This window comes from Tympanuchus pallidicinctus, unplaced genomic scaffold (assembly GCF_026119805.1).
Source record: "Tympanuchus pallidicinctus isolate F22 unplaced genomic scaffold, pur_lepc_1.0 scaffold26, whole genome shotgun sequence".
Taxonomy (NCBI): domain Eukaryota; kingdom Metazoa; phylum Chordata; class Aves; order Galliformes; family Phasianidae; genus Tympanuchus; species Tympanuchus pallidicinctus.
In genome coordinates this window covers 1,343,180-1,363,966 of record NW_026294743.1, presented here as the reverse complement: position 1 = coordinate 1,363,966, position 20,787 = coordinate 1,343,180, and the positions used below count along the sequence as shown (strand labels likewise).

General features: G+C 35.2%; 1 protein-coding gene across 2 annotated transcripts in view; it reads right to left on the bottom strand.

The window, feature by feature from the left end:
• Nucleotides 1–20,787, bottom strand: part of IQCM (IQ motif containing M) — a 167,736-nt gene that overhangs the window by 36,305 nt on the left and 110,644 nt on the right. The window contains exon 10 of one of the 2 annotated variants that reach the window (XM_052690229.1): nucleotides 18,658–18,792. In XM_052690229.1, the coding sequence (XP_052546189.1) occupies nucleotides 18,658–18,792 (135 nt within the window). Of the gene's footprint in view, nucleotides 1–18,214; nucleotides 18,793–20,787 lie in introns of those variants that run through there. The other variant, XM_052690228.1, reaches the window with a different exon arrangement.

Genomic DNA, 20,787 nt, shown 5'->3' with positions numbered 1-20,787 from the left:
TCTGATTTCACAGTTAAACATTCTTTCAGCAGAAGTTGGAACCAGAGATCTCCTGAGGTTCATTCCGACTTGATTATTCTGTGTAACCACAGGAAAAGGGGGTAGTAGCCTTCTTCATCAGCTACTCTGGAAAATTCAGCAATTGAAGCAACGCCTTATGAGGACATCATCTTGCAGTAGACTGTGAAAGTTTATCAGACAGAGTCTTTCAACCTTTTACCCATCTGTCTGATTATTTCATACTGTCCTGAGAAACTATTTACAGGTGATGTCCATGTATAGTCATAACAGATTTTTATTCTATTATTTTATGTCTGCAATCCTGGTATTACAGACACGTTAGCCTTACTAGAGCGTAAGAGTATTTTCCAAGGTTTTGAGCTTTTTTGTTTGTTTGTTTTAGTAAAAGATTACTTATCAATCTTGCACAGAAATGACCTATTTGGCTGAACTGCCCACTCCATCAGAATACTATGTAACTTAGATTTCAATTCACTCTGCTTAAATTATGATGCACAAAGCTAAACAATTTTCTTACATGAATTTGTCGTTCATGCAAAGTAAGGTTTTCTGAAAAAAAAAAAAAAAAAAAGCTGTAAAACTAACAAAAAAAAAACAAAGGAACAGCTGTAAGTCAAGAGTTCTTATGCCAAAACACTTTTCAGCTGGGTTCCACATTCATTTCCATCCCCCATATCATACTGATTATAAACTTAGATGCAGATCTAATGTTTTCATTTAATCCATTTTTTCCATATTTTAAATTCATTGTATTTAGTGAACATTCAGTTTGAAACATGCAATATCAAAAGAAACCCCCACAGATGCAGGGAATTTGAATAATCAGGTCCTCATAATCCCTAAAGCTCAATCTAGTGAAGTCTCCATGGGATCATTTTAAACGTGCAAAAGAAACAAATGACCAAATTACTCTAAACAATTGTGAGATTACAGATGAAATAAGCCATATGATTAAAATATTGATACTTACATTACAGTTACACCTTCAGTTCCCATGGAGATATCAGCCCTGTTGTGCTAGGCATTGTACAATCACACAATGGTCTACTGTGCAGGGGAATTACAATCGAAAACCTGATCAACTATGATGTAGTAACATCAGATCACAGATGGTCAATTTATGGCACTGGGAAGTCCTTCAGGTTTTCCTCAGACTACTGCTGTGTGTCAGAGTTACTCACATTAGTGGATACTTTAAGTTGCTACTCAGTTTTAGGGGAGAATTTTTTTTGTATGCATAACGGTACATTCACAGATCTGTAGGTCGGACTACTACTACCTGCTGATGTCCCCTCAGACACCTCCATGCTCCACAGATTCAGAATAAATACAAAATGAAAAATGTGGCATACACTCCCAAAATTCATCTTCAATGCTGAGAATGCAAGATTCGTTTCATATATTATTGAAATACAGCCACTGGCTGAACATAAGGAGTCCAAAGAGCTATGAACAGATTTCTTCTGAAAACCAATGTAGTCTAAAAAACAGAGGTATAAAGTAAAAGTTGTCATGTAATATAAAGTTTCAATTCTGTCCTTTGATATACTGGATGACACACATGCTTATGCGCTTTTGAAGACATTAGCACTGGAAAATCAATAACTAAATGTCTGCAAACATCCATCATCAATGCTGTGAACTTAAGTGACATCTTGAAATTGCAATATTTAATTGTCTTCTCTTGACAGTTTTATCCACGGGCTTTAAGATGTTCCCAGCTCTACATCTGTTATACCTGTATAAACAAATTTGAATATTTTGTGCAACAGCAATTCTTATTTTATCTATTTACCTTTCTCAAAGTGAAAATTCTTCACAGTGAACTGGGTGAAAAAGAGAAAGGCTTTGCTACATGACAACAGATATAATCCTGACTATTCCAAGGTATTAAATCTTATTAAGAGAAGATTGTTTTATTGAAATGCAGCAATATTTTGCATCCCAGCCTTTGGTTTAAGCTTTACAAGTTAAAATACCAACTGGAGGTTATTCAAACCAGATCTGAACAAAAAGTTATCTGCACAGTGCACATGTCCTTGTCTGCATCCATTTCACAGACAAAAAATACCACAGGTTTCAGAACAACACTTGATGATAAACCGTGATCCTTACCAATCAGAATGATTTCTTTACATATGCTTAAACCATTTATTTTAATTTCATGTTGAGGCACATCAGCGACTGATTACAGGGCATGCTCGGTATTATTGCAATGCAATCTATAACTCTCATTTTGGCTGAGTAAGAAACTAAACAGCTAATTTCTTTACTTTCAACCTGTAAGCTAGGATTTATCTACTGGTGTTTAATCAAGTCAGGCCATTTCCATTATTTTCCCTCAACATATCAAACATTTCCATTCATACAATATATTTAGTTATTACCTAGCATTTATCAACACTTTTTTGAGGTGTGATTTAGAAGGGAGAGTTGGATGGTAAATATTTTTGGCTCTGAATTATTTATTAACAACCAAGAACGGGGAACTATTTTTCCTCTCTCATCTCTGTATTTATACAGTTACACAAATCACTCTCCTTGACAGGGCATAAAGCACATATGAACATCAGGCAGATTCCTAAATATCAATTTATTAGACTAAACTTAGGCTCTTGAATCTGAACTGCATTTACCTGCAGGTTCTCAAGCTCAAATGCACCCTTCATATCAGGGAGCACAGTTTCTCTGGCATCCTTTATACCACCAGGGAATAAGTTTATTCAGTCTTATGAGTGCACTTTACCACCTGTCAACACCAATTTTTGGCTGTGATTTTTTCTTATAATGAAGCTTTACCAGCTTCCTCTAATTTCCATGAGAGGCCAACCTTTTCTTAAAACAACCAAAGGCTTTACAATTAGCTGCTGCTAGTTTGTTTCTTTTCAGCAATGCATCTTGCCTCTGTACTGATTGCTGGGCTTTGGAAATAGACTGAACATGTATTTATTGACTAATCAAAAATACAGTAAAAGTAGAAAGACACAGCAATATTTAAAATCTAGCTGATTACCCTTTGGTGGCAGATGACTAACAGCTTACCTCAGCAAAGCAAAAATTGCTGCCAAAGGTTTCTTCATAGAAATAATCCTTATTTATTATCCAAGTTCACAGCTGTATACACTGCAGGCAGTAACTAAAATCACTTAAAAAGCATGATGCTAAAAAACTAAACCCCAAGCTTACGTGACTGTGATGCTTATTAAAGGTCTGATCCTTCCTCATTAAGACCAACAGGAGGTGTTCTGCCAAAGATTTCAGGAGTAAAGGAAATTTTCTCAGGGAAAATATTCAAGTAAACCCATAAAGTTGCATTCTGCTTGTGAGCAGTTAATGTGTGATTGTCTCTGGCACGAACAAGGGAAGTGCTAAACAACTCCTAAGAATTCTTAGGTTACTCAATAGTCTTCTCTCTTGAAATAACAGGACAACAATAGAAGACCTGTCGTGCACACATGCCTACCCCAGCTGAACTCTAGTACTTCTTTTGGGGAAAAAAAAAGTGGTTTTATGCAGCTGTTGTAATAGCCTTTTGGACTAAATCAGCAATCTTTGCACGGAACATTATTTTTACAAGATCTATTAAAATCTCACTTCTTAAAAATAATCATTATTCACTTTGTTGAATTGTATGGAATAAGATCAGAAGGAAAGAATAATATTCACTAATCAATTCATCCACTTAACACTGTTAGCCTGGAGGAAACAACACAGAGAAATAGCCTATTATATACCCTGCATTCTCCCCACACAGTTGTTATTTGTCCTTCCTGTGCTGCAGTCTGCAATATTTTCATATATTCTGCTGGAGCCAGATATGAATCCGTACAAGGTTAGGTGATAAAATATCAACCAATGATTTGAACTGGACTGAAACAAGGAAGGATCAAAGAGATTCTGCCCATCCCCTCTCACATAACTACCACAGAAAATAATTGTTTTAAACAAAAAATTAAAAAAGTAAAAAATCTAATCCCACTTTTATTGATACTGGGAAGAACATTGCAAAGGACATCCCCTGGAAGGCCCTTGATGAGCAGCTGCCCCTCTGCTCTGCTCAGTGTCTCATCCCTCACTTCATGACATCTAAGCCAAAGCATGAAAGCCAGGAACCCTGATGAATAACATCTCTGCACAGGGCCTGTACTCCTGTCAGGACTGGAAAGGTGATTCTCCCATTGCAGATCCATCTGTTGGGGCCAGTGAAAATGAAAAGAATGGAAAGCTGAAGTGAACAAGCAAGCCTCTGACATGAACTGAAGAACATAAAATGTTAACAAGGCTAAGTACAGAAACAAACTTTAGAATAAAGAAACAAGCAAAGGTGTCTAACATGATACCCTGAGGTTAAGCCTGATGAGAACACAAGTGCCTCTTGTGCCATAAGATCACAAAGCAGGAGCAGGTTGGGCTGTAGATGATGACCCAGTCTACTCAGTGACCCCCATATATAAGATTGCTGACAAAGTACCAGGCAGCAATTCCAGCTCTGCTCCCAGAAGTACGGTAAGAGCTGTGCTATATCTGGACTAATTAGTCACATCTCTCAGTAAGGCTAATTGGGATCTACACGTGCACTGACATGGTGATACTGTCTTGGATCAAGAGCACAGGCAGTCCTATGTCCTCATCACAGGGCAGAAGCTGCACCTGAAGTAACACAAAGATTAGCCATTTAAAATCTTACAGGTTCCAATTAACACTACAAACTGTTCTAAAAAAATTACAAAAAAGCACATGTTGTGAATGAGAGGTGCTGGATACGTCACAAGAGAAACGTGTCATGCAAGGATCACCACCATAAGGAACCAGTTTATGATGCTTTTGTTTCTAAGCACAGCAGTATTGCCCACCTGGAAAGCATTCACCCACAAACCGCCTATGCAACTAGAATTAGACAGAGGAGCAACACATTGGTATAACTGAGTGTATCCTATACTTACCTATGCCATATCAGTCCAATAATTCAGATAAAGAGCAAGCCACATCAGCAGATACCCTTTGATGGTATGCCAAAGAACTAATTGGGATCCTTGAGGCAGTTGAAGGCCCACACTTTTAAGAGTTATTTCTTTTTATTTTTCCAAGTTTCAAAAGTTTCTATCTTTACCTTCTTGTACTGATCTCCCCTTCCTTCTCTGTCACTCCAGTTCTCCTTCCTACAAGTTATCCAGTTCAGATTTTCTTTTAGCTTTCTTTTTTCTGCTCTCTTCAATACACAATACACCCACATTTGTAATGGTCACAGTGTCACAGCAGTACAACCCAATATGTTCCAGTAGCAGCTGCTAAGTGCTGTTCAGAGATTCATGGACAGTTTTTAGACCTCTGAAACATGTCTCTGATTAATCACAAACCTCTTTAGTTTCTTGCACAGGAAACCAGTGACAAACCACTATACTTGCCTACACTGCAGTAGTATACTTCCACAACAGTGGAGAGGCTATACATTTTTAACCTTTTCAATTCTGCTTGTGATTATTTTGGTTGTACTTCTGGGGATTGCACACCCCTAAGGTATGGATTCCTGGTGTGTAAGTAGTCCCTTGTATAGCATACACTCATCGTTTGTGTACTCAGTCTTATTGTCACTGAATATACAACAGGTAGCTCAATTAGAGAACACTTTCTATCCTACAGTAAGCATACAGAAAAAGACAATGCCACAGATCTCTGAAGGGCAAAACACAGTAATTGTTGAAATAATTTCGAGATGAAAATATGATTTTTTTTTTTCAGTAAATTCTATAGAAGAAAAAATCTACATAGTAACACTAGTGCTTAAAAAGTATATGCATTTCAAGTATATATGCTTTCTCAAAAGATGGTTATAAACAAAAGGACACCAGGAGGGTAAATTCATATTTGCTTATGTTATTCTAAATGATATGATCTTTCCAAATAGAAGCAATGGAATAATTAAACTAATTTCCCAAAATGATTCTAGTATATTCAATTACAGATTTTAATTATTTTGGAGAAATAGTTCAGTGTTAATGAAAGACACGGTAGTTAGAATCATGGCAGAGTATGGGTTTCATGTTTCTGCATTCCATAAAGCTTATTAGAAAATGTAAATCAAATATTTGATGAATACTAAGAGCCTATCGAGACATTAAAATGAATATTACCGTTGTGACTCTGAGAGTCAGGTTGAAGTATAACAGAAGTCAGTTAAGGTAAGTGGATTTCAGTGCCAAAGGGAACATTAGCTGTTTTAAAGAGGCCTCTGGAGTATTATCCAGTATTAAACACAGAGGGGGAAAAAAAAAAAATGAAAAAGGTATTTAAATAACACTCAGGCTGTGACACAAACCAACAAAAGATAGCACAATTTCAAAGTTTCAGCTGTTACCTCATGTAAGTTAACCTATTCTCACATGTTGATAAAAATTCACTTGGGACATCTTGATGATGGGGAACACAGAAGTCACACAGATGTTTAGTTTGATCCTTCTTTGTAAGGATCTAACAGTTTAATTTGGCCATTAATGATATCTTTGCCAGAGCTTTTGGTTGTGTCTCATATTTTAAAATATGTTCCTTTACTTCACATTCTGTAAAAGCATCCGAAACTCATCATACTCTAAAAAAGGCATTTTGATAGCCTGAAATTTTTTTCAGTAATTAAGCCAATTCTACATATTTTATACACCATTTTTAAAACTGTGCAAGCTAAAATTTATTCTTTTCAGGACATGTCATGCATTAGGAAGGGTTAAAAGGAAAATACAAATGAGATACATTTCCAAAGGCAACAAAGAGAAACCTGTTATACAGGTTAGTCCATCTCAGGTTGTCAACAAAACACCATGCCACATTACTTCTTCTTCTAGACATTTAAGATAAGATCCACCTGAACAGTATATTCATCAAAAAGGATGGAAGATTTACACCAGCTAAAAAAAGTAAAGCCATTGTGTGTTTCAATATCTCCTAGTTGAGGTATATGTATAACTACTATCTGTAGACTTAGGTCAAACAATAATATGCCTTTTTTATGTCATGGATGAAGAGTGAACATTAGTGAGGAAGCTGCCTGCATTTGGCAGGCGCAAAATTACAAATGGTGATCCTCAAAAACTTAATGAAATCTCTATCTGTAAAGATGTCAGTTGATATGCTACTGCACAGAGTTTTTCACTGCTTGCACGAAATGTCATTTGGGTGGTATTTCTTGTGAAATTTTTCTTATGTACTAGCTAAACTCAGAAGAATAATTTCTTACTGTTCCAAATTGAATTTTGTAATTTTTGCACCAAAAAGTTTATTTATATTCATATTCAGACAGTTATGGCAGGTATCTCCATTTTCTAGATCTTCCCCTTTCCTTGTTATTTCTATATTTGTGGCCATTATGTGTCATAAGTTGTTATAGTAAGATATCACTAACAATGTATTTAATAGCAGAAAATGTGCAATTGCATTTACTACTCACAAAATCCTGCTTGAACTATTCCATATTCAAGCAAAAGAAAGACGTACTGTAACAAGAATTTTTGTTCCTAGTGGTTTCATAAAAGGCAGAGCCCCAGTCAACCCTGTCTACAGTTTCGAGGAGTATCAAAACAAAATCTAAACATGTATCTATGAGCTTTTGAAAATCCCAGTTCTTCTGTATACAGATGTTCCATTTGGACATGGAAAGCTGAATTTGGATGGTAACATTTCAAATGTTAAGATTTCTTAACAGAAAAGACACAGTTAGGCCTATTAAATTCATACGACAACAGAGTTGTTGTCACTGTTTCCTCTACAAAAGGATTTTTCTTAATCCTTTGTAAGAAAGCAGTTCTGAAACTGCCAATAAAATAATTATTATCAAAGTACCTTTTCACAACATACTGGACCTTTTTTTTTTTGACTTAGAAATAATAGTGAAACTGGAAAATATGTGCAAAATGTCATTTTCCAGAGAATTCACTGCATTTTTCTTCTACAGAATTTAAGGGGAATTTACACAAAGCAAAACTACATAATAAGCAACTTTTTTTTCCCCCCCACACCAAAACATAAAAAATAATCTTAAATCTTTTTTCTAAACCTGGACCATTTTTTGTTATATTTAGTACATACAAAACAACAAAAGCAGCTTTGGCAACTGTACCTATTTTACTAGCACAAGCTTAAGCTTTACAGAGATCTACTCTGATTGATATCAAGAACTTTTTTTAAAAACGGACTTAAGTTTTTCTTCATTACTCAAACCTAAATGTTTAACTCACTGTGACAGTATTATGCCAATACTTAATGAGAATACCCATATTTCTCTGAACCTACAGCCAAGTCAAATTATTCAGTGATAAGCTTAATTTGAATTAGTACTGATGCCACTGACCTCCAGATCAAATTCTAGCAGGTAGGGCCTGTTTGTATCTTTAAAAGAAAATAGTATTTGAAATATCTAGAAAGAGTTACAGATGTTTTATCCACTACTATATTAAATTAGCATATCATGCTAACTGCACTCTCTTGGGTAAGAAACTAGAAAACCTAGAGAAAAGAATTGTTCATTCTTATGTTTCAGTTGAAGTGTACATTAAGAGAGAAATGCAGAAATCCACTTTTTTACCTTAGAGTATTCACTTCCTTTTCTAGAGAAAACAAGTCCATTAATGAGTATCACGAAGTATTTTGTAGTATGCCACAGATTTAATAGATATTGTCTTGAATTACAGTAGAGAGACATTTTGGACCATACTACCCCCATATGGTCCAGAGACCTGTTTCAAGTTTGATGGTTATCAAAACAATGTACTGGAGCTGCTCTGAAAGTAATGCCTTCTGTTTTATGATGTCAGCTCACAAAGTCAGAGGCAGACATTGGTGGTACAGCAGCAGACATTGAACCTTCCCACCAATATTCCATCGCCTTTTGTTGCTGTGTGACAAATGTCAGTAGAGGACCAGTCTGGCAAAATGGCCTCTGACATATAAGTGTGCATGGAATGTACCACTGAATTCCTCCAGGAGGAAAAATTCCACTCATTAACATTCACAGGTGCTTGCTGAATGTTTATGGAGATCAAAAACTGGACATTGATGGTATGGTGTGTTTCAGCAGCAGTGACAGCGGGCCCCCCCCATTGGTACAGATTTTTATGAGCATAGCATGTAGGTTCTTCTTCATTTCTGGTGAAAATGCTTAACTGTTGGTAGTGACTGTGTTTAAAAAAAAAAAAAAAAAAAAAAAAAAAAAAAAAGTGTTTTGCACCTAAGAATTTTCACTGTCATAAAGTGTTCATCGTTATCATTAAAATAAATAGAAGGCATTATTTTCAGAGCAACCTGTTCATTAAGGTGTCCAGCAGCAGAGATTTAAAAAAAAAAAAAAAAAAACCACTAAAATTTTGCAGCTTTTTTGCAATGATGGCTACTATGACAGATGACTCCAGTGCAGACAATATAACTTCTTGCTGGGTGACAGACAACATTAGCAAGACTACACTAAAACTAAAATTCAGATAGAATAATAGAAATGACATCAAAATGGGATCACAGAACGCCAAATGAGTTGTAAAAGTTGCTGATCATTAAAACCGACAACCAAATCTGTTTCCTTTAGGAGAAACACAAACATCAATAGACAAATCATATGCTGGTAGAAGATTGGTAACTTACGGTTAAACAAATCTAAGCTAATCATATGGTTAAAGAGAGTATGTTGTGTCAGTTTGGGATAGGCAGCTGTAACAGATGACAAATAGACAAGCATTTAATTCTTCCACTGAACAGAATGCAGAAGACAATTTAGTGAAAAGAAACTAAGAACTGAAACTGAACTTCTAGGCTGGAAAATAATATGCCATAGAGAGTTATTACAATAGAATGCCAAAAGACTATGAACTGATAGGAAATAAGGAAAAGCTCTTGATAAGTATTTAAACACAGAATGCCTTTAGCAACAAGATTTATCTAAATATAAAAATTGTTACTTACAATTTTTGTAGATATGTGATTTTAAAACTAGATTTGAAAAGGGTATACTCTTAACAACTTAGAAGTTTAACGTGGATGCTAACTTCATGGAAATGGCTCATACCAACATAAATTTTTTACATCAAAGTTGTTTGATTGGATGATACTACACAAAATCATTTAGCTTTAGAATTCTTTTTTGCCTTCAGTTTGAAGAGTGAATGGTTTTGTAGAGTTATTCTTGAAAAATAAATAAATTAATAGATATCTCAATGATATGACTGCTCTGGATTATGCCAGCTAACCTGAGATGGTTGTAAATGCCAAAAATGGTTTATAGGACTATGCAATAGAGTATTTTAAATAAGAAAATGTTGTTACTCGAATAACCTATATAGTGGCAGAAAAAAAAGGCTGGTCTCGCAGACAAAGAAAAATTGAAGAAAATATTACAAATTAAATGGCAAGCAGATGACAGCATAAAAGGATCATACTGAGGTCAGCATTTTTACATGTGCCTGCAGGTTAGACTTAAGAGCCAGTGTGCGTGAGTTTCTATATGAAGGAATAATATTAGATGTTCCTTTGAAAATACAACTGTTTGACTAGTATGGAAGCATGAAGCTGTTCTCAGACAATTTTAAACAATTCAGGTCAAATTCAAATCACTCTTCCTATATAAGAAAATATCAACTCTTTTATTTCTCCAATAAATTAAACTAATGTACTGATGTAGATTTACATATAATCAAGAAGCATTAGTAAAATTGTTATGCTTTGATAGTATGGATAAAAATAACTAAAAACAATGAAGCTCACATTCTATATATTAATTCTTAAACTGGATGTTATGATTATTCTCCTTTTGTAATTATTAAACGACAAGTTTGAACTCATTACATCCCTTTCCTTGTCAAAAGATACTGGAGAATGGTGCAGCAACTATTCAGATTTATTCCAAAAATTATTCTTGTTCACCGTATGTAACTCTCCTGCTCTTTTTCAAAATATACTAGAGAAATCTATTTTTGCTTATTCTGCATACTATAATACATATCCACATACATTCATAGATGAATTCTACTATACGTATACTAAAATCTAATATGAATACTATAATTCCTATTTATATAATAAATATATTACATTTTAATAAGGGTGATAGTGAAGACAGTTTATACGACTCCTCTCCTAACAGACAGCAAAATGTTCAAAGAACACCTGAAATCTAATATATATCTTTTCGATCAAGGATAGTGCTATGATAAATCTTCCCATGTTTTCGTGGGGGAACAAACTTGCTTAAACCATGTAAAAGGCAATTTTAGCAGTAAATGATGAACAATTAATTACCATATACCACTATTCCATGCAAGAATTTTTGAACCTCCTAATAGTTCCCTAATCTTTAATACCATATTTTCTGGTAATTTCTTCTTATTATTATTAAAGATCAAAATACCCTACTCAAAGTGTTGCTGAATTTTTACCTGTCAAAACTGAGATTAATTATGAAGTGAGATCTCAGAAGTCTCTCCTGAGTTTGGTTCTGTTCGATATTTTCATTAACAACTAATAAGATAATAGAATAGACACTAATAAAGCTTGTAGATGACACCACACTAGAAGCAATTACGAGCACTTTACAGGAGAACACAAACTCAAAATGATCTTGATAAATTGGGGAAAAGAGTAGAATCAATAAGATAAAATTCAATACAGACAAATGCAAAGCAATAAACTTGGAAAGAATAATCAAGTGCTCAAAAATGGGGGAAACTCTATAGGCTGCTGTAAAGGCTGTTAAGGAAAAAAGACAACTAGAACAGCAATTAACAAAGCAATTGCCAAGAGAAAAAAATGGCATAGTCTCTTGATTTATCAGGTATATTGCCATTCAGGCACACGAGGTGATGAAACTGCTCCAACAGAACTGTACTATTGCACGAAATGTATTAATAAACTAAGTCTATAATATTTACGTAAAAATGCAAATTTGCTGCCAATAAAAACTCCCAGGCAGGAAAAAACATTGTTTGACAAATTGTCTTTCTGGGCTTAAATCAGGCCAAAGTGCTATGATAGCACATGGGCAACTCAATCAAGTCACTCTACTACAGTGATCCAAAGTAGAGTTTTTATTTACAAAGAGCATGAAAAAGATAGTAATGCCCAACAAGTTTGTGATTAAGCACTGGATATAAGAAATACTGGCCCAGAGGTAGTCCCTCTTTCTTCTTCCTCCAGCTTGTTTGTCCCAGAAACAGTCGGACAAGCATAAGCACTGCTCTGCGTTCCAGAACTGGCTATATGGTGATTAATAACTACTGCAATTGCATTATACTTTCCAGACATACCACTGAATTCACAGTGAAAGATATCAGCCCATATCACGTGTGAGGGTTGAGGCTGGCACAGAAAACAAGTCAAATGTGAGTACTTCATATATGTCGGCATAGTGAAATTTATAATTCAAATTTTAGAATTACCCAAATTTTGTTAGAGCAGATTTGGCAGTGCGTCATTATTTGTACAGTTTATTTGTATTAGGATAGTCCTCTGGAGCCCTAGTCACAGAATAGGACCTGATGTGTCAGATTCTAATACAGATGGAACAAAAAGGTAGACCAAGATTTTATAACTTATATATATGAGACAGACATGAGGATATATGACAGCGTTAGTTTGGACACAAGGCAGCAGTATCAGCATACTACGGGATCAACTGTTGTCAGGTGTTCCGCAGACATTGCAGCAAAAAAAAAATTTAAAAAGAAAATTTCTCTGATTGTTGTTCCAAAGTAGGTTTTTTTAGAATAATTCTAAATTCAATGTAAGAAGTGAACAGACATGGAAAAAAAAACACTCTTCAGTAACGAAATAGGTCATTAGTTTTATTTAGATCTCAACTTCATTATCAAGACATCTTAATAAATCCATAATGATGGACTATTTTCACTGAAAGAAAGAAATAACATTTTAATCATGCCAAAACAAGGTTGGTGGCTGGCATAGAATACTCTAGGCTTGTGGGTAACCCAAACTGAATTTCCTGTTCCTATTTGCCAGCCCCAGGAGGAGCATAACGATGATATGCTAACAGAAAAACACTCAAGAAAATTAAGTTCTTAAGCATAAAACTTGCCTTCTTCTGAAGAAAAAAGAGAGAGAGAGAGAAACACAAACTTAAGTTTGTATACATATGGGAGGTCAGAAAGGATGCACGTGGACAAATATTAATCAGATAGTGGTTGGATCCAGCCACTATGGCCCTTACATGCTCAATGATAAATGTTCCAGCTGGTGTGGGATATCTTTAATCTTTTAAAATCACAATATTCTGTAATTCTTTTGAGAGAGGATCAGAAGTTAATGAAAGGGGCATATCGATTTTATTTCCTTTTGCCACAGCTGATGATGAACAACCCACAGTCTTTAAGGTCTAAAGGGATCATTAGATGCAACTTTTTGTTTAGCCTTGATGCAGCAGCCATTGCATAAAAAGTCTGAAGTTGCGCAATAGCATTTTATAATGCATTTCATTAATGCATTTATTCATTATCACTAATTCACTCATAGCATTCTTCCACTGGGGAATTTCAATTTCTTGATGTTATGTTTGACTTAAATGGCCATAATAGTAGCCTATGTCTTTCTCAGGGCTCATAACCAGGGAGCTGTGGTAAACATTACTGCAAAAAAAATAAAACAAAAGAAACACCAGTGCACAGTGTTCTGCCAGATCCATGAGGGCCATTACATCTCTGTTCCTATTACAGTATTCATAGATTTTTATTGCTTGTTCTATAAGATTTTGTTTAATGTGAAATAAACAGGTTTAGGAGGCTATTTCCCATCAATGATTCAGGAAGCATATTTTTCTTCAAAATATGTACAATACACAAAACACAAAGGTCCCATTCTATAAATAACACCTTTCTGGCATCATTGCAAAATAAATTGCTATTAGGCGTTGTTTATTTTTAACAATTTATTCATAAGATGTCACAAATACGAATCACAGTAGGAAACAACTGAGAGGGAAAGTAACTGCAGAGTGCATAGGGCAAAGCTTCAGAGTCACATAGTTCCATTTCTGAGCTGAGCTCCAAATACAAGAGATTTCTAGAAGCTCCAGTACAGGGAGCAGTTAAAATGGAATGGGCCAGTGGGACCAAAAAATGACCAAGGCTCAGCATGAGTCAAGCTCTAAAACCAAAGGTTGTGATGAGGGAGCTCTGAGATTGCTCTGCTATCCTGTAACAATATCATGCAAGGAAGCATTCCCTGGAGATCTCTCTGTCTGCAGATGGAAAGGGAATGGGCACTGACTTTAATGAAGACACATTACTTTGACACATCCGTTAAAGCTCACTGTTTTGCACTGTCATTAATTATTTCAAATCCAGCCAGATATAGTCTGCAATCCAAAAGTGCCTGTAAAAAGCTCACCTTCTGCTAATATATGTAAGTTCAACAGTATTTGCCAATTAATCATTAGAATTATAGAATGGTTTGGGCTGGAAGAGACCTTTAAGATCATTTAGTTCCAACCACCCTGCTACAGTAAGGGACAACTCCCTCTAGACCAGGTTGCTCACAGCCCCATCCAGTCTGGCCTTGAAGGCTTCCTAGAAGGGGGCATCCACAATCTCACTGGGCAACCTGTGCCAGCATCTCACCACTCTCACAGCAAAGAATGACTTCCTAATATCTAGCTTAAATCTACCTTCTTCCAGTTTAAAACCATTTCTCCTCATACTTTGTCTACATGCCCTTATAAGAAGTCCCTTCCCAGCTTTCCTGTAGACCCCCTTCAGGTACTGGAAGGCCACTATAATGTCTCCTCTGAGCCTTCTCCTCTCCAGGCTAAAATGCTCCAGCCATCTCAGCTTGCCAGTTTCAGTACTCTTGCAACATACATACATCATACATATATAAATATATATATATATATATATATATATATATATATATATATATAAAATGCATAAAATGCATTTTAAAATTCAGAGATTATTTACTTTGTTCCTGCAAACACAGATCAGCCACGAGACAAAGCTGATATAAACTGAGGTGGCTTGCAGGCAACAATTCAAATTCAAGAAGAATATGCAGTATTTCATATCCTTAGCCTAAACACTAAATATTTTGTATAAACACAGTACTAGTTATCAAGATCACAAACACGAAGTGTAAAAATCTGGCTTTTGATACAGGCTGCTTAGAAGGGCCAATTGAAGAGAAAATCCTTACTGTGTTTGTATTTTATTTGAAAGCACACCAATGATCGAGACGCTGCAACTGTGAACGGTTTCCTTCTAACAAAAGGCACCAGCATCAGCTAACAAATGTGCACCTGACTGACATACTAGTTGAGTATTAATAGGAGTAATGCCAGTAATGCCACAGAATGCATTAAAGAAGATACTGCTGTAGGACTCCTCAGCAAATCTAAAGGCAGAATAAGTAGAAGTCTCAGCATACAATCTTAATGCATGCGATGATTTACTGAATTCCATGTAAAAATTTACCTAAACAGAACATAAAGCATTTTGAGTCCATCAGAGAAAAAAAAGTAAGCATTCTACTACATGAAAAATGTCTATAAATATTTTTCAAAAATACAGAGTATGATTTCAATAGGTAGTTCAAATATAAGGCCAAAAATAGGCTGGTTAATTATCTCTGATTTTCTTATTTGGTTCAAACAAAGCACAGTGGTGTCGGGATGAGGTTTTCTCTCAGAATCAAGTAGCAGAAGAAACTGGTGTTAAATATGACAACATATCATCACTATCTGTGTATGAAATCTAAAAAACACTGCATTATGATTTCTTTAAAGTGGGAACTAAACCTCATCACTGACCTAAAGTCATTCAATTAATCCCAGTCAGTATCTCAGTGAGAAATGTTTTAGCTAATAACCAAGCTACTCACTTTGCTTCCTACTTCAGGAAGCAAGATATATACAGAAACATCTAGAGAACCATCTCCAATGAAATTCATTTGACCTAAAGGAAACTCAGCTTGTTGCCCAGAAGCTGAAAAGCAGAATTCAAAAGTAAATCGCAAATTTGTTTTTCTGCACAAGTCTGCATTCAGCATCTGCAAGTCCACTCCACATAACAGTGCCTTATTTCCAAAAAGTGTCATCATTATTGTCATTATGGTCAAATTGCTGTACTATTTTTTCTTACATCAGCACAGTTATGTAAAGCAGTATGCTTAGTAGCCATACATGCATGACTTTTTTTTTCTCTATTCCACCTGATATTTTTAATTCTTATTGCAGGTATTTTACAATGGATAGTCTTCTTTCCTATTTGTTGTTATGCAATAGTGCCTATTAGTAATTCCCTACAAATATTCTTGCTTTGTTCCAATCATTTTTACTATCTTCAGTGTCTAATTTATACAAAAAAATAAACTGTTTCAAATAAGCAGATTCATACTAAATCAGATTTGTAGTTATGTATGAGTGATGTAACTAAAACTCTGAAGAGGTCTTAAGCTTTTACTGCCTAAATTATTGTTAGCCAAAGATAGTACTCATCTTTTCATTACTGGAAATGGAAAGGTGACAGGACATTTAACAATGAGGTACTTATTTTCACAGACCCTGCTCCTTGAGCAATAAATAGATTCATTAGGGGGGAAAAATGGAGAAAGAAAAAAGAGGGGAGAGATAGGAGGAAGAAGGGAGAAAATTAAAAAAAAATAAAATAAAATAAAAAGAGACAAAAATTTTAAAGAGAAAATTTGAATCCTTTTATACCTCCTGTGTTCACAGTAAATAGTCACAAGGCAAGCACACCTTTTCTTTTTTATAACCTTCATTGGATCAGTAGCATGGTCATATAAGACGCAATAATCACCCCAGAAAGTCAGAACAGTTATTACTAGTAGATCTCTCCAACACTCTGCCCACACACATACACACCTTATCTTTCCTTTCCTAAATAGGCAGTTTGACGGTATTAGACGCTCTGCACAGGAGACGGTTGCATCAAATCCATAGTAAGAAATTCAAAACATTCAGCCAATTGCAGTCTCTTTCCTAAGGCAATTTAGCAAGGTTATACTCTGTTAATAACTTATCCTCAGAAATAATGACATTTGTATTATAAAATTGAGAAAGAGAGGGCACTTTATAGATAAGTGCCATTTATTCAAAATGCTTTCATGTTAGAAACCATTTTATGGGTGCCCTTTAGACACTAGCACATCTCTACATTTCAGCAATTATTCATCATTTACACATCCATAATTTGAGAGAGTTTTAAACTCGAAATGATTAAGAAGCTCACACCCTGCTTCAAATGGGTGAACCAGTCTTGATAACACCTCGTATCTAAGAGATTCTAAATAAATTAAATAATGAGTGGGGAAGCATGAACCTTCCCTACTCTGACTGTGAACACGGCATAAAGTAGCAATAGTCTCCCAAATCTAGGATATAAGACAGAAATCTGTCTCACAGTCACAAAATCCCCTGTTACCATAGTGATGGGGACTGAACAAATGACTAAAAATACCTGGTCCTATTCACACTGTCTTAGGAATGTGACCTAAATGACATGTAATACATGATTTTCCATAATAAATTAATTGCATTTACTAGGAGCCAACACCGAGAAGCAGCATACTGTGCAAAAGTACAATGTGTAGTCAGACACTCAAAGAGATCACCTTCATCTCAAAGATGCAGCCTGAACAGAGACATAGCTGGAAGACAGCAATGTATATATATGTCATAAAAAGAAATCCCATGTAGGTCATTAACAAAGAAAAGGCACCAATTAAACACGATTTTCTCTCACTAAAGGAAGGATTCCAAAAGCATTCTTTCAAAACGCTGATGTATGGGATTAATTGTAACCTCCAAAGTTCACCAACTGCAAGATCCTCTGTGTTGAGGTGGATGTAAAAGATGTAAAACTTAAGACACAGTAATATCTGTGTTTATATCAGCTTTCGTTCACAGCACCTATATATGTCATTATAAAACAAAAGCATGCTACCGTAGAGGAGAAATGGATAATGGCATCTCCCAATTCACACTGTAAGGCTCTCAAAGAGGCTGCCTCCACAAGCTTTACCCAAGAGCTGCTGATGAGCAGTAAGCGCAGAGTATTGCAGGTTCCCCAGCTGACTACCCCAGGAAAGAGAAAAGACAGAAGGAAGATAAGACTAGCTTTATGTGAAGGGCTTAATTTTTTAAATATTTTTATTTTTTTTCTATTTTTAAAGGGCAATTTCCTCCCTTCTGTTTACAGTACATTATACCTTGACTCATGGCATCTTATTCTATTTACATTCATCTATTCATTTGTGAATGTTTTTAAAATTTATTTGGGCTTTGTTTCTTAAGAGTGATGAAAAGCAAGTACCACTGACATTACAAAACAAGGAATAAGGCAAGTGTTTTTCCTGGAGGCACCTGCAAGTGCAGACCTGCTACAAACTTTCTCTTCATTCTCTTACTACATTTCAAGATATTATGGAGCTGTAGTCCTGCATTGTTAGACAAAAGGCAATTCAACAAAATGTACTGTATTTCATGTGTAAGGATAAAATGATTCATTTCCAAAAAGAACATGAACTATGCTTTTAAGAACAGTAGCTTCATGACACAATGGAAACAAATGACTCAAAGTCTACACTTGCATTTGAACTTTTTGTACCATTGCAAAGCATTTTTAAATAACAACTCGCCTGGAAAGACCAGCTGAAAGATCCGCTGTACTCCGCTGGCAGGTATAAAATATCCACAGTCTCTAAAATACTCAGGTAGATGATTTCTGTCCATTTTTTGGCCAAACTCCCTCTTGGAAAACATTGCTTCATAAACTAAGAAGAGAAGATCCCATTAGATATGTAGATACGATATGCTATTAGGCACCAATTTTTCTAGAAATATTTTCTTTAGGATCAAGTTAATTCATTTGGTAAACTAAGTATGGAAACCATAGGCCTGTGTGGAAATGTGATGATTAGGTAGCTTGCTGATGGCTGAATTTTGCAATAAGTGAAACTCGCATCATCCTTACCAAGCACCAAAGAGAACAGATAGGTTGAAAGAATTCTCTCCCCATATAAGGATTTCTCAGCAAGGAAAGCTGATGAACCAGTCCCTGCAAGACAAGGCTCGTAGAAATAGGCTGAGGAAAGTGGATAACTACAGCGGTTCTTACTCTTTTTTACTTGGCAAACAAGCTCTAAAATAGTATATTAAATTGTTGCCCCTAAAATAAAATGCAGATGAAAAAACTCCCAGTGTAAGACATTGCCTCTAGTAATGTCATAATGGAGATGCCTGTAGGTGCACAATTAGAAAAAAACAGAGACATGTACATTCAATTATTTTTTTGACAAATTCAATATATTTAAAAATATAGCTTAGTCAAATACACTAACTCATAGAGATAGGCACTGCGTGGTTAGTTTGCACTGCTCAGGGAGGATAAAGTATGAATTAAAAATGGAAACCCTTAGTCATCTAGACTTTGAGGTCCACAGCTGATCTACCTACCCCACACATTTTTTTCAGAACTGCTGCCAAAAATCTTCATCCCTGAGAGACAGAGGTTATCTGTCTAGCTAAACTTACTATCTACTAATAGACCAATGATTTTCCTCTAAGGGTTAACAGAAATAGATCAAATTACATTCTACGCTATGTGTGAGCATCTGTAATGTCTGTTTCTGTCTTCACCAAAGAAGAGCAAATTAATGTCAATTTAGTATTCCAGAAAAACAGCATCTGCCTTTTAAGTCAGACTTTGCACTCTCATTTTTGAAGATCGTAACAACAAAACAACAACAAAAGACAATATACTGAGCTGCAATATCCTGTCATATCTACAAAGATGCTTTGAAGGTATAACGTTAAGACTTCCTGTTAAAGCACTAGTGACAACAACTGAAAAGCATGTCATCAAAATACGAAGAGCAGTACAAATTTTTCAGCTAGCCAACATCACCCAGTGTGTTATGAACTACTCAGCCTGGAAAAACAGATACACTTTTTCAGGAGGATTTAGACTACGTTCTAGGAGTTAATTAGTTTTACTGTTTGTTTTTTTTTCATAGCATATTAGGGAAAAAACTCATTTCTGCATATAGTATTTAAAGTATATACATATATATTTCATATGTGGTGATAGGAATACAAGACCTGATTAAGGAATTTTGAAGTAAACATTGAGACTATGTCATGAACATCCAGAAGCTACTTTTTCCAAAGGTATAAAACTTTATGTATGTAGACTCAAAGGACTGAATGAAAATTGGAATCAAAATTTAAACAATTAATACATTTCATGTTCAAAAGGTGTAAGAATCAATCAGAATCAACTTTTAGTTGGTACTATATTTTTATTTCTCTCAAATGCTTATTTAGAGTAGAAAAAATAAAGCAGCACATCTAAGTCCAATGTAGAGTGCTATTGTTTTGTTGCATAGTTGAAAACTTTAATTTTTGTTTTCTTAGTTTTTCCTATCAGGAAAGCTATTTACTGTATGCTTTCACCTAATCTTGCAGCCACGTCTTCCACTGGAAGAGGAATTTGAAGGACAATAGATTATGTAAAAAGGAAATTTAGATTATATTTTTGCAGTCTGAACTGCTTTTTCTTTTCCTTAATATCTTCCCATATCATCTGGGTAATAAGAATGACACAAATATATTCAAAACTATGCAAAAGTCAGTGAGCAGGGCATTTGGAGTTAAGAAACAGGCAGCTTTGATATTAGTCAACTATTTCCTTGTATTTCAATGTTTTTTGCTTACTTATCATGAGAACCATCAAGAAAAGCAGCCTTCAAGCTATTGACATCTATGCT